The 17,064-nt window shown below is 44.6% G+C and overlaps 1 protein-coding gene across 1 annotated transcript in view; it reads left to right on the top strand.

The window, feature by feature from the left end:
• Nucleotides 1-17,064, top strand: part of LOC138262003 (protein lifeguard 1-like) — a 268,022-nt gene that overhangs the window by 56,754 nt on the left and 194,204 nt on the right. The window contains exon 3 of the mRNA XM_069211639.1: nt 3,799-3,877. Coding sequence (XP_069067740.1) covers nt 3,799-3,877 — 79 coding nt within the window. The remainder of the gene's footprint in view (nt 1-3,798; nt 3,878-17,064) is intronic.

Raw genomic sequence — 17,064 nt, 5'->3', positions numbered from 1 at the left:
TAAAATAATAACAATACAACTTTAGTTTATTCCTCATATATTGATATAGATTATATGCATAATTGTCAATTACAATTTCAAATAATAATAGTTGTCACATCTTACATAGGCAATGTATGTTATGAGTGAACATAAACACAATTTTATCATTTACATTCGTCATCATCATCTTCTTCTGAATACGTGTCATCATTCTCTACGTCTGTTTGATTTTCACAGACAGGAAGTCTGCATATGTCAGTGCACTTGAGGTCATTTAGACAGCAGACACATGTTGGCAGTTTGCAGTTCCTAATGCAGTTGCAAGATAGTTGATTTAACACAGCCTGAGGTGCTGGCTGCCCCTCCACCCAGTCCACTACCAGTTGCTCTGCTCCCTTTTGTTTTTCAAACTTCCACCCGCTCTCAATTGAACTAGGTGTCAATGGATGATTCAGAAGACATCTTTTGCTTATAGGGGCTTGATAATTTGCACATTTGGCATGTTTCTTCAGACAGTCTCTGCAAGGTGAACGTTGATGACTATCTGTCTCTCCCTTCTTTTCGCAGAAATATCTAGTCATTCTTGTGATGAACCGAATATTTTGGTACATACAGCAAGCAGGAGAATTGCACCAATTTGTCCATTAGTTCTTCAGAGAGATCCCATTTGTCTCTGCGCTGCGAAAATGTTAGTTGTATACGTCTGTTGGCAGACAGGATTTTGAATGCACTTACTTTTCCTTTTCTTGCAAATGCACTTACTGAGTCACATCTGATAAACGTATGGAGACCTATCATGGCTCAACAAAGATTTTCACCAAGAGTTGAAGCTATTTTCCCAATGTCAATGACTCACCTGCGTATTTTCGTACCACATTTCAGCAACAATTTAGCCATGATTCTGTCATGGAATCTCAAACACATAATAAACACATTGGTGTCATATGAGCTTATCATTAGTCACTCATACCCTCTTTAGCTGTGTTTGCAGCATGCAGAAACAAACAACCATTTGCTTCTTTGTGTGTACTGTTGAGATGGCTCAGTTCAGATGTTATTTTGTGTCATTTATCTTCATGGTTCGAGAACTGTGTTTTATTCTCAAGTTTTATGAAATACTCTGGTTTCCTCCATTCGTTAACAAGAAATGCGATGAGAGTTGTTTTATTCCTTACATAGCTTAGGAATTTACTCTACTGTTTGACAGTATGGAAAGGTGAGATACTCTGTAACTAGTGCCCAAGTTCTTCCCCTCTGATTGTCCTTTTGCTGTTCTTAATAGATGTCTCATTGTACGTATAAAACAGAACATTGATTCTTCTACTTCTATTTCCAACCTGCAAAGCCCTGTACAAGACAGACATAGCTACCTCACCAGTTTGATTCCTCTCCTTTGACTATCTGAACAAGAACCATACCATCAATCGGCATGGGTGAATCTCCAGGTATTTTCTAAGAAGGGGTAATGTTTTTCTGCAAGTATGGTGCTAAACATCTTTGTTTGTCTTTTGCAACAGACCTTCTGGAGTTGCTAAAGCCCAAGGTAAGATCCTAAAGGATGACAGAGTACATCCGCCATTTGAAATTTCCGATTCTGTGCTGTCACAGTGATTCAACCAAGTAGTGCTTTGTCTGCTTTCATGAAGATTGTCCTGCCATTGCTGTTCACTGCCTTCTTCTTGGACATCTTAGTGAAGGCTTTTAGTTTGTTCGTTTCAATCATGAAACTTCTTAATTGATGGATTATTCTCAGTATCTCAGGTTTGAAGTCTGTTTAGCACTGTTCACCTATTTCATGCGCCTTCATTATGTCGGATAATATGTTGTGAGATGCCTTTCTTGCTGTGGAGAGACTAATGAGATCATGTGGCCCAATAAATGGGTTTATCCAGCTTTAAACCAGACTAACAGCTCTCGTAACAGTATCTTTGTCTTTTTCAGCTTGTGACTTGTGTAGATCTGCATGAGTAGGATCTGATCTGTTGTTATGAACCATTTCCCTTATCTGAGCCAAAAGGCGCTTCTGTGTCCAACGTCATGTAATACCTTTTCACAGCACCCACCTTGAGGTTGAACCTTGTCGTACCACCCGGAGTCTGTGTGTCTTTGTTGACTGTTTTCTCTGTTGCTTGATTGACCGGAATTTGTCCAAACGGATTAACATTGGATATTTTAACTGAAAAGCATCCATTGGCGAAGTTGTGGTGTTTCCCTAGATGTTTCACTGCAAGTGAAGTCATTTCAGCATAGTATACAGGAAGATATCTAACATAGTTCATCCTGTCATATGCAAAAAACCATGGGAATAATCACAATTCTAATGTATTGAAATAGTTCATCACATGCTTCATATCTCATATTTTTGTAGTGAACATCGATTTGAATACTATATGCATGATCTTCCTCGTTTGCTTTAACTCTTTTATAGTTCCTATAACAATATGCATGATAATGGGGTTCTGCAGCCACTATGGCCCTACTACAAACTCCTAAGATCTTTGAATCACAATTAATGGTTGCACATTTCAAAGCCTTTTGTCAACCCCATGGCCTTGATTAATTTTCCATGCGTTGGTGTTCCCTTGTAGCTTTTTATCTTTCCACAAAATATAAATTCTTTAGCACACACGTTTGACTTTAATGATGATCTTCTGTTAAAGTGTTTACCCGTGAACGTACTCGTTCCAGCATCATCACCCACACATACTTCAGCTTTTTGCTTAATAGTCTGTAAATCTCTCTTCATAGTAAACAGACTCCTGCACTTCCTGTGGTAAAATTCTTGGGGAACCGTTTTGCTTCCCACATTTCTCACAGTGTTAAACAGTGGAATGTGATTCCTTACTTGAGTTGCCTCTAAAAAAGTTTTCCGTGATGAGTAGTCCTGCAGGCTTGTACGCATAACTCCATGTTGGACATTTGATCATAAATTATACAGTGGGGACCAGAGGGACAGGATGTGCTTGTTTTAGTCTTCTTCATGATGCTACATGGTCATTCACCACTAGCTCTGGAAAAAGAAATACATTTAAAAATGTATACATTTTACTTGGTATACTTAATATAATCATATTTACTATTATAATTGTTAGCAATTTATATTATCACATTTACTGTAATTGTAATTAAAAAAAATAAAATTCACAATAATAAAAATGATGAGCTATCTTGGGAGTGGAGTGGTAACTCACAAAAGGCAAACAGTTATGACTTTCTTCCACATATTTTCCATCTCTAGGCATCCAAATCATATTAGAATCCATCCCCCCAAGTGGACCGATAACATGGATGGCTCAAGGCCTAATTCAGAAACTGAAAAGGATCCCCAAGAGGCCCTTTCCCCTTTCTGAATGTTGACCAAAACATTCCAACTCTTAAAAAACTAAGCTTACACTTTTCAATCTCTTCTAACACATTGCAATAAAAAAAAGCTTTATTTAAAAGCAGTCACCAACATAGTGGTCTGCTGGCCCCCAGTAAGCTAGCCATCACTATTAAGGCTTTGATTCCTAGTGGGTTGCAGTGTGCGACCTACCTCAATATTATTCATGAGGTAGGTTGAATTGAGACGTACAAGGAATCAGCAATTCACAAAAAGACCTGTTAGTACATTGGTACATAAGTCGGTTTGCAAATTACCACACAGGTCACAAAACTACTGGTCGCATATTGCAACCAGTAGTTTGCAACCAGTGATATGTACATCTGGATCTAAAAAAAATTGTGTTGTGTAGGAAAATTTGCATTTGGTTATAAAATGTATGTTAAAGTTTAGCCCTCAAAAGTATGCATTTACTGTATTTCTTATTTCCACAGCTTTTATCAAAAAGGTCTACTTGACATTGGCAGTTCAGCTGGTTCTTACTGTTGGCATTATCTGTATGTTTATTTACTGGTAAGTTCTAATGATATGCGGATGCAAACTTCACAATTTGCTAGTCTTAATGTACACATGTTTTTATTGTGAATGTATTTGGACTACTGCAAATCCAAAATTATTGGTTTGGTTATGTACCTTGGTTTCCAACTTGTTTTCAAAACTGAAGAAATGACTATGACCAATGACTAGAAAATCATTTTTAGTTCAGGATCCTGGTATTACCTCGATCATCAGATATGATCCTCAAGCACAAAATTATCCCCAGATTAAATATTGTTATTGACCCTCTTCTGCCTCAACTTACAGTATACTTCAAGAAGGGTGGTTGACACTGAATTCTCTCTTTTATGTTATTTACTGTTTTTTACAGCACTAGAGGGGCGTAGCTGGGACCTCAGAGTCCTTATAAGGGGATTGCAGGAAATGGGTAAGGGGTAATAAGCATTCAAAGGAAATACGAGAAAAAGAGTTCTTTGGAGACTTGAATATCAACCAAGCTTTGACACAAATACTTCAGTAAACTAAGGGGCAGATTTATGGAAAGTGGCGCTGCGCTGAGTGCAGCGCCACTTCCCAGTGCCTTTTAGCACCCCCCCTAATGCCACCATGTGTGCGCCGTATTTAAAATATGCCACAAATGGCGCAGGGTAAGGGGCAATAGCGTAATTTTTCATGACGCTATTGATGTACTCTGCAGGAGTAGCAACGAACTATTGGCACTAATCCTACAGAGTGCATATGACCCCATTCTAAAGAATGGAAGCATAGATTTCATTAAGCCATTTTTCCGGCTCCCCTAAAAGGAAAACGCCCCCTTTGCATACATTATGCCTGGCGCAGGCATAATGTAGCGCAAAGAGTTACAGGGAATAGACTTGAACATCTGTTGATGTGCCACAACAATATTTGTTTCTTGACAGATGCATCACAAGTCTGGTATGGTAGCAGTAATAGCTGTGATGTAAAATGGAGAATGTTTAGGATAATTCTCGGCCCTAAAGGGCATTCTAAAGGAGTAACAAGGCCCTGGACTTCATTCTCTAGTGAGAGCCAGTTCAATGACAGTTCAGGCTTGTTGTGATCTGTGATGTTCGGATCAAGAATAATTTGACTAGTGTAAATTTGCACATTCTTGAGTTTGGCAGAATACTAGGCTCTCTCGTTTTGCATTACAGTAGTCTATTGGGGAAGGTGCATAAAGGGGCAACAAGGGCAGAATAGCTCAAAGGACCTGTAATAACCAAAAGTCATTTTTGTAGCACTCTTAACTTATGGAACCATTCACAGTTTTGTGTGTAGAACAATATTGTCTTTCCAGTCATTTTACAACAGTACTGGTGGAGAACCTATGCTAGATGGCCGGTTGCACAGCAGAAATAACGTTTCCGTCCTCTGCTAGAAGTACCTACGTTTTCAAGGTGTTAAGTCAGAAAAGTTAGTGGTCTTTTCCCAAATAATAATTCGTCTTTTTTTTAAAGTAAGCTGAAGAAAAACAATATATGCAGTTTTCAGAAGAGTTCTTTGAATTGTAGGACCTTCTGAACTTCACCTGACTCCACTAGATCAATACTAGGTACCCAGATCACAGTTTTCTGTGTGTCAGTCTCACCTTGTAAGGCACAACCAGTACAGGTGACTTAGCCTTCCTGAACTCATTTAGGCACATAAAATGCCACTCTACGTCCCGGTACTCTTGTGATTGCCCTTCATTTTAATTCACCTTTCACCTGCTCAAACCCAGGTAAGTTGAGTAATATATATATATATATATATATATATATATATATATATATATATATATATATATATATTCTCATGTTAGATGGAAGATTATTGTATTATTTAACATGTGGTTCTTGCTAGGGTTACATGCTCTTTAGAATCACCCCCTTTGTTTGGAAAACCCATGAGAACAAAAGTAAATAATGGTTTTGAGAATGTTTGCCACGGATCACTGTTGACCTTCCATTGCTTGATATCATCAAGGATCACCAAGTTACATTCTATGGAAACTCACTAGCATGGTTTCCTTTACCCTGAGTATAAGGAGCACAGATTGTAAAGTGTACTTTTTCTGAAGATATTGTTAATTAATTATTCAGAGTTTCATATTCACGTTACTCATGCTTGAAATACTGTCCCTGTCACTATTTAATATATTCTTGTTTGATGCTGGATTATATTTGTGTTTTTCATTTTAAAAAATTCTAAAATTTTTATTTTAAACACTGTTTACCTTGGGAAGAGTTAGTAACAGACGGGCACAGTGTTCCAAGTGTATCAATACGGTAAAAGCAGGAGAGCATAACTACCTACTTCCTACTGTAGACAAATATCCTGTGAAGAAAATTGGGTATTAGTTGTGCAGAGTGTGAGGCCGGCACAAATAATAGGTCCACAATTTCCCCTTACTAGGAACAAAGCACTCCACTGTAGCAAAGCAGAGCAGTCCAAGCCCTACTCACGGGAGGTGGTGTGGGCTAGTATTCACCATTCGCTGGCACGCAATAATTACACTCAATAAATGTCCAGTCGGTGATTTTGTTGTTTTTTAAAAAAAAAGGAAAAGTACATGTATTACACACACACACTACTAAATACTATGCATTCAATTACAGCTATATACATCAGACAGACTAAATATATCATAGATGACATTACAAAATCATATTTAACCCTATAATGGTCATCGCATTACCACACAACAAACCAAATGTTAAAAACACCATCATTTAGTAGTGTAAATGCAATCTTCAATAATAACCATGTGTAAATGCACCTATTAATGTTAATAAAACAATCACTGTCAACATTATTATGTCAATCAACCATTTTAAAATTAAACACACATGAAATGCAACCATAAAAATAAACTCTACAGAAACTCACTTTCTGCTCATATAAAATGCAACCATAGATTTCGCCTCTACCAGGTGCTATACAACATGGATCTTGTTTACACATGTTTAAACCACATAAAATACAGCCATACAGTTAGCCTGTAGAGGGTGCTGCACTTACAGCTGTAGAGCAAAAGCTCCAGCCTTGGGAATACTTTACAAATTAACTAGAAATTCCAGCGGGTCATGAATTTCTGGATCCCGCAAACCTAGGGTCAGCTGTCCAAACATTACTCCTGGGGGCTGCTGTAATGACGTTTAGGGGCCTGGTATGAAGGTACTTACACTTCATACCAGGTCCAGTTATCCCTTATTAGTGAAATGTCGGCAGTGTTCTACCAGCTTAGGTTGTCTAGAGGTAGCTGCATCAGAGCACATTAGGCTGAACTAGGAGACGTGCAAAGCTCCTGCAATACCACTATAGTTACACAGTACTTATACAGGTACTTTATTTTAGTAACACAAGGCCAAAAATATCTTAGAGACAATACTCCTTCTGGAGGTAAGTATTATACACAATATATACACTAGAGACCACAATCAGGTAAGTAAATAGTCATAGAATAGTGTAAACAGTAGAAAATACAATAGAATGCACACCATATACTAAGAAAGTGGAATGCGACTCACAAATTCCCCCCTAGGCAAGTGTGTGTAGAGGGGCGCCGGGAGTGTAAGAAAACACCAAAGGTATGTAAAGTACTCCACCCCAGATCCCAGGAAAGTAGGAGTAAAGTATTGCAAGTTTCCTCAGGACACACCACAAGTCGTGATAAGAGATACTGCAAGAACCAAGCAAGACTGCAATCAACAACTGGTGGATTCCTGGACCTGAAGACCTGTGAAGAGAGGTGACCAAGTCCAGAAGTCTCAGAAGATTCCGGGAAGGACAGGAGCCCCTGCCAACCTAGAAGATGGTGCAAAAGTGGATTCTCCGGTTAGAAGAAGTGTACAGAAGAGCACCAAAGAAGATGGCTGCGGGTTCCTGCTTGGTGCAGGAGATGTCCCACGTCGAGTTTTTGGATGCAGGCTGTTAGCATCGCTGGATTCGTCCAACAAGCTTTGGTTCGAGCAAGTTTGTAGTTTGCATCAAAATGACGCTGCCTGGACCCAGGAGGGACCTGGGGGTCCCAACTCGGACTGAGGAGACAGAGGGGGCTCTCTGCACTGGGGACAAAGAAGATGCAAAGTGCGGTTGGTGCAGAACAACAAAGGAGGTCCCACGCCGTCGTAGAACAACTCAGTGAGTTGTGCGTCACAGGTTGGAGTGCTGGGGACCTGGGCTACACTGTGCATGGAGGATTCTTGGAAGAAGTGCACAGAAGCCCAAGGAGCTGGAGATGATGCGGTGCACAGGGGTACTGTCACAAACCGGGAAGGCACGCTCTTACCTCCTCCAAATTTGGACAGCTGGACCTTAGGACAGTCTGGGTCATGTCGGTCCACCACTTGTGTTCCAGGGAGCACACTCGTCGTCAGGAGAGGAGTCCCAGAGAACCGGTCATCGGCGCAGAAGGGTGCCTGCAGGAGCAGGGAAGTGACTCCATCACTCCACAGGAGATTCCTTAGGTTCTTCTGGTGCAGGGTGAAGACAGGGAGTCCTCAGAGCGTGCACGCCTTGGAAACGGTTGCAAATGCTGGCTGGAACTGAAGTTGCAGGTCACAGGAGTAGTCCTGGATACTTTGTTGGAGTTACAGCGGTTCCTGGAGCAGTCTGTGGTTGATCCGGCGGTCAGAAGCTAAAGCAGAGGATGCAGAGGATCCCTGGAGGAGTCTTGCAAGCTGAATCTAAGGAAACACCCAGGGGAGAGACCCTAAATAGCCCTGAGAGGGGGATTGGTGCCAGAGCAGGGACTGGGGGTCTGTGAACCAGTGTATACTGGCTTATGCGAGGAGGCCTTCAAAGCATTTCCAGGGGCTCTGGGAGGCTACACTTCCTGAGCCTGTAACACCCTCCTCCCAAAGGAAATGCATTGTTCTGCCTTCCTGGAATTGAGCTGCTCAGTCCCCAGGAGGGCAGAAACCTGTCTGTGAGGTGGCAGCAGCTGGGGCTGCTGTGGAAACCTCAGAGAGCTGGGTTGGCAGTACTGGGGGTCCAAGGTGGAGCCCCCTAGATGCATGGGATTGGCCCCCCTGGCCATATTCGGAGTTACCATTGTGAAGCTACATATATGTATTGACATATATGTAGTGCACATGTGTAATGGTATCCTCTCACTCATGAAGTCCGGGGAATTGGCCCTGGACAGCGTGGGGGCACCTTTGCTAGTGCAAGGGTGCCATCACACATAGGCCTTCATTAGGACCCTGGCGGTTGGCGGAGAAGTGGCGGTCTTACCGCCAACAGGCTGGCTGGCTGTAAAAAAATGCAATTAACCGCCATGGTCTTCCACCACTTCTCCGTTCCGACCGCCAGGGCGGAGACGACCGCTGGGCTGGAGACTTGGGTCTCCAGCCCGGCAGCCGTCACAAGACCGCCGGCGGTATCACGACCCGGCTGACCGCCATGGATGTCATGGGTTTGGGAACCGCCATGAAATCCATGAGGGTAAGCACTATCAGTGCCAGGGAATTCCTTCCCTGGCACTGATAGGGGTCTCCCCCACCCCCAACCCCAAACCCTCCCCCCACACCCACACCCCCCTGCCACCCCCCAAAGGTGGCAGGACCCCCCTCCCCACCCCTACGCCCAACATCGCAACCCAGACACACACCGTACACGCATGCAGACACCACCAACACACATACCCGCACACATATCAACAAACATGCCAACAGCCACACTGTGAGAAGGTAGCCTCTTTCTAGCCTTGTTACCCCCACTTTTGGCCTGTTTGTGAGTGTATGTCAGGGTGTTTGTCACTGTTTTCACTGTCTCACTGGGATCCTGATAGCCAGGCCTCAGTGCTCATAGTGAAAACACTATGTTTTCAGTATGTTTGTTATGTGTCACTGGGATCCTGCTGGTCAGGACCCCAGTGCTCATAGGTTTGTGGCCTATATGTATGTGTCACTGGGACCCTGTCACACAGGGCCCCAGTGCTCATAGGTGTGCATGTATATGTTCCCTGTGTGGTGCCTAACTGTCTCACTGAGGCTCTGCTAACCAGAACCTCAGTGGTTATGCTCTCTCATTACTTTTAAATTGTCACTAACAGGCTAGTGACCATTTTTACCAATTTACATTGGCTTACTGGAACACCCTTATAATTCCCTAGTATATGGTACTGAGGTACCCAGGGTATTGGGGTTCCAGGAGATCCCTATGGGCTGCAGCATTTCTTTTGCCACCCATAGGGAACTCTGACAAATCTTACACAGGCCTGCCACTGCAGCCTGAGTGAAATAACGTCCACGTTATTTCACAGCCATTTTTCACTGCACTTAAGTAACTTATAAGTCACCTATATGTCTAACCTTTACCTGGTAAAGGTTAGGTGCAAAGTTACTTAGTGTGAGGGCACCCTGGCACTAGCCAAGGTGCCCCCACATTGTTCAGAGCCAATTCACTGAACTTTGTGAGTGCGGGGACACCATTACACGCGTGCACTACATATAGGTCACTACCTATATGTAGCTTCACCATGGTAACTCCGAATATGGCCATGTAACATGTCTATGATCATGGAATTGCCCCCTCTATGCCATCCTGGCATTGTTGGTACAATTCCATGATCCCAGTGGTCTGTAGCACAGACCCTGGTACTGCCAGACTGCCCTTCCTGGGGTTTCACTGCAGCTGCTGCTGCTGCCAACCCCTCAGACAGGCAGCTGCCCTCCTGGGGTCCAGCCAGGCCTGGCCCAGGATGGCAGAACAAAGAACTTCCTCTGAGAGAGGGTGTGACACCCTCTCCCTTTGGAAAATGGTGTGAAGGCAGGGCAGGAGTAGCCTCCCCCAGCCTCTGGAAATGCTTTGTTGGGCACAGATGTGCCCAATTCTGCATAAGCCAGTCTACACCGGTTCAGGGACCCCTTAGCCCCTGCTCTGGCGCGAAACTGGACAAAGGAAAGGGGAGTGACCACTCCCCTGACCTGCACCTCCCCTGGGAGGTGTCCAGAGCTCCTCCAGTGTGCTCCAGACCTCTGCCATCTTGGAAACAGAGGTGCTGCTGGCACACTGGACTGCTCTGAGTGGCCAGTGCCACCAGGTGACGTCAGAGACTCCTGCTGATAGGCTCCTTCAGGTGTTAGTAGCCTTTCCTCTCTCCTAGGTAGCCAAACCCTCTTTTCTGGCTATTTAGGGTCTCTGTCTCTGGGGAAACAGTAGATAACGAATGCATGAGCTCAGCCGAGTTCCTCTGCATCTCCCTCTTCACCTTCTGATAAGGAATCGACCGCTGACCGCGCTGGAAGCCTGCAAACCTGCAACATAGTAGCAAGGACGACTACTGCAACTCTGTAACGCTGATCCTGCCGCCTTCTCGACTGTTTTCCTGCTTGTGCATGCTGTGGGGGTAGTCTGCCTCCTCTCTGCACCAGAAGCTCTGAAGAAATCTCCCGTGGGTCGACGGAATCTTCCCCCTGCAACCGCAGGCACCAAAAAGCTGCATTACCGGTCCCTTGGGTCTCCTCTCAGCACGACGAGCGAGGTCCCTCGAATCCAGCGACGCTGTCCAAGTGACCCTCACAGTCCAGTGACTCTTCAGCCCAAGTTTGGTGGAGGTAAGTCCTTGCCTCACCTCGCTGGGCTGCATTGCTGGGAACCGCGACTTTGCAGCTACTCCGGCCCCTGTGCACTTCCGGCGGAAATCCTTCGTGCACAGCCAAGCCTGGGTCCACGGCACTCTAACCTGCATTGCACGACTTTCTAAGTTGGTCTCCGGCGACGTGGGACTCCTTTGTGCAACTTCGGCGAGCACCGTTTCACGCATCCTCGTAGTGCCTGTTTCTGGCACTTCTCCGGGTGCTACCTGCTTCAGTGAGGGCTCTTTGTCTTGCTCGACGTCCCCTCTCTCTGCAGGTCCAATTTGCGACCTCCTGGTCCCTCCTGGGCCCCAGCAGCGTCCAAAAACGCCAAACGCACGATTTGCGTGTAGCAAGGCTTGTTGGCGTCCGTTCGGCGGGAAAACACTTCTGCACGACTCTCCAAGGCGAGAGGGATCCGTCCACCAAAGGGGAAGTCTCTAGCCCTTTTCGTTCCTGCAGAAACCTCAGCTTCTTCTGTCCAGTCGAAGCTTCTTTGCACCTGCAGCTGGCATTTCCTGGGCATCTGCCCATCTCCGACTTGCTTGTGACTTTTGGACTTGGTCCCCTTGTTCCACAGCTACCCTAGATTGGAAATCCACAGTTGTTGCATTGCTGGTTTGTGTCTTTCCTGCATTATTCCTCTAACACAACTCTTTTGTCCTTAGGGGAACTTTAGTGCACTTTGCACTCACTTTTCAGGGTCTTGGGGAGGGTTATTTTTCTAACTCTCACTATTTTCTAATAGTCCCAGCGACCCTCTACAAGGTCACATAGGTTTGGGGTCCATTCGTGGTTCGCATTCCACTTCTGGAGTATATGGTTTGTGTTGCCCCTATCCCTATGTTTCCCCATTGCATCCTATTGTAACTATACATTGTTTGCACTGTTTTCTAAGACTATACTGCATATTTTTGCTATTGTGTATATATATCTTGTGTATATTTCCTATCCTCTCACTGAGGGTACACTCTAAGATACTTTGGCATATTGTCATAAAAATAAAGTACCTTTATTTTTAGTATAACTGTGTATTGTGTTTTCTTATGATATTGTGCATATGACACTAAGTGGTACTGTAGTAGCTTCACACGTCTCCTAGTTCAGCCTAAGCTGCTCTGCTAAGCTACCATTATCTATCAGCCTAAGCTGCTAGACACCCTATACACTAATAAGGGATAACTGGGCCTGGTGCAAGGTGCAAGTACCCCTTGGTACTCACTACAAGCCAGTCCAGCCTCCTACATTGGTTGTGCAGTGGTGGGATAAGTGCTTGAGACTACTTACCACTCTTGTCATTGTACTTTTCATAAGAGAAAAATATACAAAACAAGGTCAGTGTATATACACATAGCCAAAAAGTTTTGCATTTCCTCTTTTCACTCTTTTCTAAGTGCTGAAAAGTACTTCTAAACTTTCAAAAAGTTTAAAAAGTTTTTTCTGTCTTTCCAAAAAAGTTCTGAAAACTTTTTTTCTTTTTCTTTCACTTTAACTCTCTCTAAAAAATGTCTGGCACAGGAAAAAATGTTGAACTGTCCAAACTTGCATATGATCACCTTAGCTGGAAAGGAGCAAGGAGTCTCTGCATAGAGAGAGGTTTGAGTGTAGGGAAGAATCCTTCCTTAGAACTGTTAATTAATATGCTTAGAGTACAGGATAAGGCCATGAGTGCCAAATCTGGTGAAAAAGTAGCTAATGGTTCTCAATCTGATCCAGGGACTCCCCCAGGAAAAGGTTCAGGAAAGAAACTTCTCAGCCTGCCCATTACTGGACAGTCTAGCATAGTTGGTACAGAGGTTGAATCACACCATACTGATGGTGTGCTCTCACATTATACTGGTAGCCAAGCTGTTAGGGTGCCCTCTGTAAGGGACAGGTCTCCTTCTGTTCATTCCCATCATACCTCTGTATCTAGAAATGTCCCTCCCACCCACCCTGATGACAGATTGTTAGAAAGGGAGCTCAATAGATTGAGAGTGGAACAAACCAGACTGAAGCTCAAGAAGCAACAGCTGGATTTGGATAGACAGGCTTTAGAATTAGAGAAGGAAAGACAGAAGTTGGGTTTAGATACCCATGGTGGCAGCAGCAGTATTCCCCATAGTCATCCTGCAAAAGAGCATGATTCCAGGAATCTGCACAAGATAGTTCCCCCTTATAAGGAGGGGGATGACATTAACAAGTGGTTTGCTGCACTTGAGAGGGCCTGTGCTGTACAGGATGTCCCTCAAAAGCAGTGGGCTGCTATCCTATGGCTATCATTTAGTGGAAAAGGTAGGGATAGGCTCCTTACTGTGAAAGAAAATGATGCCAATAATTTTACAGTTCTTAAGAATGCACTCCTGGATGGTTATGGCTTAACCACTGAACAGTACAGGATAAAGTTCAGAGAGACCAAAAAGGAGTTTTCACAAGACTGGGTTGATTTCATTGACCATTCAGTGAAGGCCTTGGAGGGGTGGTTACATGGCAGTAAAGTTACTGATTATGAAAGCCTGTATAACACAATCCTGAGAGAGCATATACTTAATAATTGTGTGTCTGATTTGTTGCACCAGTACCTGGTAGACTCTGATCTGACCTCTCCCCAAGAATTGGGAAAGAAGGCAGACAAATGGGTCAGAACAAGGGTGAACAGAAAAGTTCATACAGGGGGTGACAAAGATGGCAATAAGAAGAAAGATGGTGAAAAATCTCAAGATAAGCATGGGGATAAGGGTAAAACCAAAGATCCCACTTCAAATCTTAAACACTCTTCAGAGGGTGGGGATAAAACAAATTCTTCCTCTTCTTCCCAACCTGCACACATTAAAAAGCCTTGGTGCTTTGTGTGTAAAAATAGAGGCCATAGGCCAGGGGATAAGTCCTGTCCAGGTAAACCCCCTGAGCCTACCACCACTAATACATCAAGCTCTAGTGCCCCTAGCAGTAGTGGTACTAGTGGTGGGACTGCTGGCAACAGTCAAGCAAAGGGTGTAGTTGGGTTCACTTATGGGTCCATAGTGGAAACTGATGTAATCAGTCCCAAGACAGTTTCTGTCACACCTAGTGGCATTGGCCTTGCCACACTGGCTGCTTGTCCCCTTACAATGGATAAGTACAGGCAGACAGTTTCAATAAATGGTGTTGAGGCCTTGGCCTACAGGGACACAGGTGCCAGTTTCACTTTGGTGACTGAAAACCTAGTGCACCCTGATCAACACATCATTGGACAACAGTATAAGATTATTGATGTCCATAACTCCACTAAGTTTCTTCCCTTAGCTATAATTCAGTTTAGTTGGGGTGGAGTTACTGGCCCTAAGCAGGTGGTGGTATCACCTAGCTTACCTGTAGACTGTCTCTTAGGTAATGACCTAGAGGCCTCAGGTTGGGCTGATGTAGAGTTTTATGCCCATGCAGCCATGCTGGGCATCCCTGAGGAATTGTTCCCTCTCATTTCTACTGAAATGAAAAAGCAAAGGAGAGAAGGCCTGAAAACTCAGGATCCCTCTCCATCAACAGGTAAAAAGGGTATCACAGTATCCCCTAACCACCCTACCATTCAGGATACCATTCCTGTGGTGGGAGAAACCTCTCCTGGGGTGGCACCTGTTCCAAGGGAATCATCAGTTGGCAAAACTGTACTCCCTGAGGTGGAAGTACCTCTCTGTGGGATAACTAACATTGGTGAGAAAAAGAGCACCATTTTAGTTAACATGGAGCATCCCTCCAACCCTCCCAGAGAAACTTTAGTGCAGAAACTCTGCACTGCCTCACAACACTTAGGACAGCATCCCTGCCCTAGTGTGGAGCTGATAGGACAGCATCCCTGCCCTGCTCCAACCCAAGAGAAACAGCATCCCTGTTCTCTCTTCCAGCCATATGGACAAAGTTTTTGCCCTGCTATGGCTTTTCTGAGACAGCATCCCTGTCTGGCATTTCCATCACTACAAATAGGTTCAGTGGACAATTCCCACTGCTCTAAACTAAAACTTACTGATAGAAACTCTGAAAATACATCTTCACATTGTTGCTTAGCTAAAAAACTTCAAACAGGGTGGTTTACATCCCCACAGGGAAGTAACCATATAGTGGATGATAAAGGGAGTAACCAGTCTATTGCAGAGCTACTCTCTACTTATCACCACTTAGACAATAAAGTCTCAACTGGCCAAGGTTAGCCTTATTGTCCTTCGTTTGGGGGGGGGTTGTGTGAGAAGGTAGCCTCTTTCTAGCCTTGTTACCCCCACTTTTGGCCTGTTTGTGAGTGTATGTCAGGGTGTTTGTCACTGTTTTCACTGTCTCACTGGGATCCTGATAGCCAGGCCTCAGTGCTCATAGTGAAAACACTATGTTTTCAGTATGTTTATTATGTGTCACTGGGATCCTGCTGGTCAGGACCCCAGTGCTCATAGGTTTGTGGCCTATATGTATGTGTCACTGGGACCCTGTCACACAGGGCCCCAGTGCTCATAGGTGTGCATGTATATGTTCCCTGTGTGGTGCCTAACTGTCTCACTGAGGCTCTGCTAACCAGAACCTCAGTGGTTATGCTCTCTCATTACTTTTAAATTGTCACTAACAGGCTAGTGACCATTTTTACCAATTTACATTGGCTTACTGGAACACCCTTATAATTCCCTAGTATATGGTACTGAGGTACCCAGGGTATTGGGGTTCCAGGAGATCCCTATGGGCTGCAGCATTTCTTTTGCCACCCATAGGGAACTCTGACAAATCTTACACAGGCCTGCCACTGCAGCCTGAGTGAAATAACGTCCACGTTATTTCACAGCCATTTTTCACTGCACTTAAGTAACTTATAAGTCACCTATATGTCTAACCTTTACCTGGTAAAGGTTAGGTGCAAAGTTACTTAGTGTGAGGGCACCCTGGCACTAGCCAAGGTGCCCCCACATTGTTCAGAGCCAATTCACTGAACTTTGTGAGTGCGGGGACACCATTACACGCGTGCTCTACATATAGGTCACTACCTATATGTAGCTTCACCATGGTAACTCCGAATATGGCCATGTAACATGTCTATGATCATGGAATTGCCCCCTCTATGCCATCCTGGCATTGTTGGTACAATTCCATGATCCCAGTGGTCTGTAGCACAGACCCTGGTACTGCCAGACTGCCCTTCCTGGGGTTTCACTGCAGCTGCTGCTGCTGCCAACCCCTCAGACAGGCAGCTGCCCTCCTGGGGTCCAGCCAGGCCTGGCCCAGGATGGCAGAACAAAGAACTTCCTCTGAGAGAGGGTGTGACACCCTCTCCCTTTGGAAAATGGTGTGAAGGCAGGGGAGGAGTAGCCTCCCCTAGCCTCTGGAAATGCTTTGTTGGGCACAGATGTGCCCAATTCTGCATAAGCCAGTCTACACCGGTTCAGGGACCCCTTAGCCCCTGCTCTGGCGCGAAACTGGACAAAGGAAAGGGGAGTGACCACTCCCCTGACCTGCACCTCCCCTGGGAGGTGTCCAGAGTTCCTCCAGTGTGCTCCAGACCTCTGCCATCTTGGAAACAGAGGTGCTGCTGGCACACTGGACTGCTCTGAGTGGCCAGTGCCACCAGGTGACGTCAGAGACTCCTGCTGATAGGCTCCTTCAGGTGTTAGTAGCCTTTCCTCTCTCCTA

Source organism: Pleurodeles waltl, chromosome 10 (genome assembly GCF_031143425.1).
Source record: "Pleurodeles waltl isolate 20211129_DDA chromosome 10, aPleWal1.hap1.20221129, whole genome shotgun sequence".
NCBI lineage: Eukaryota > Metazoa > Chordata > Amphibia > Caudata > Salamandridae > Pleurodeles > Pleurodeles waltl.
Note: the sequence above shows the minus strand (reverse complement) of the source record. Positions and strands in the feature narration are given on the sequence as shown.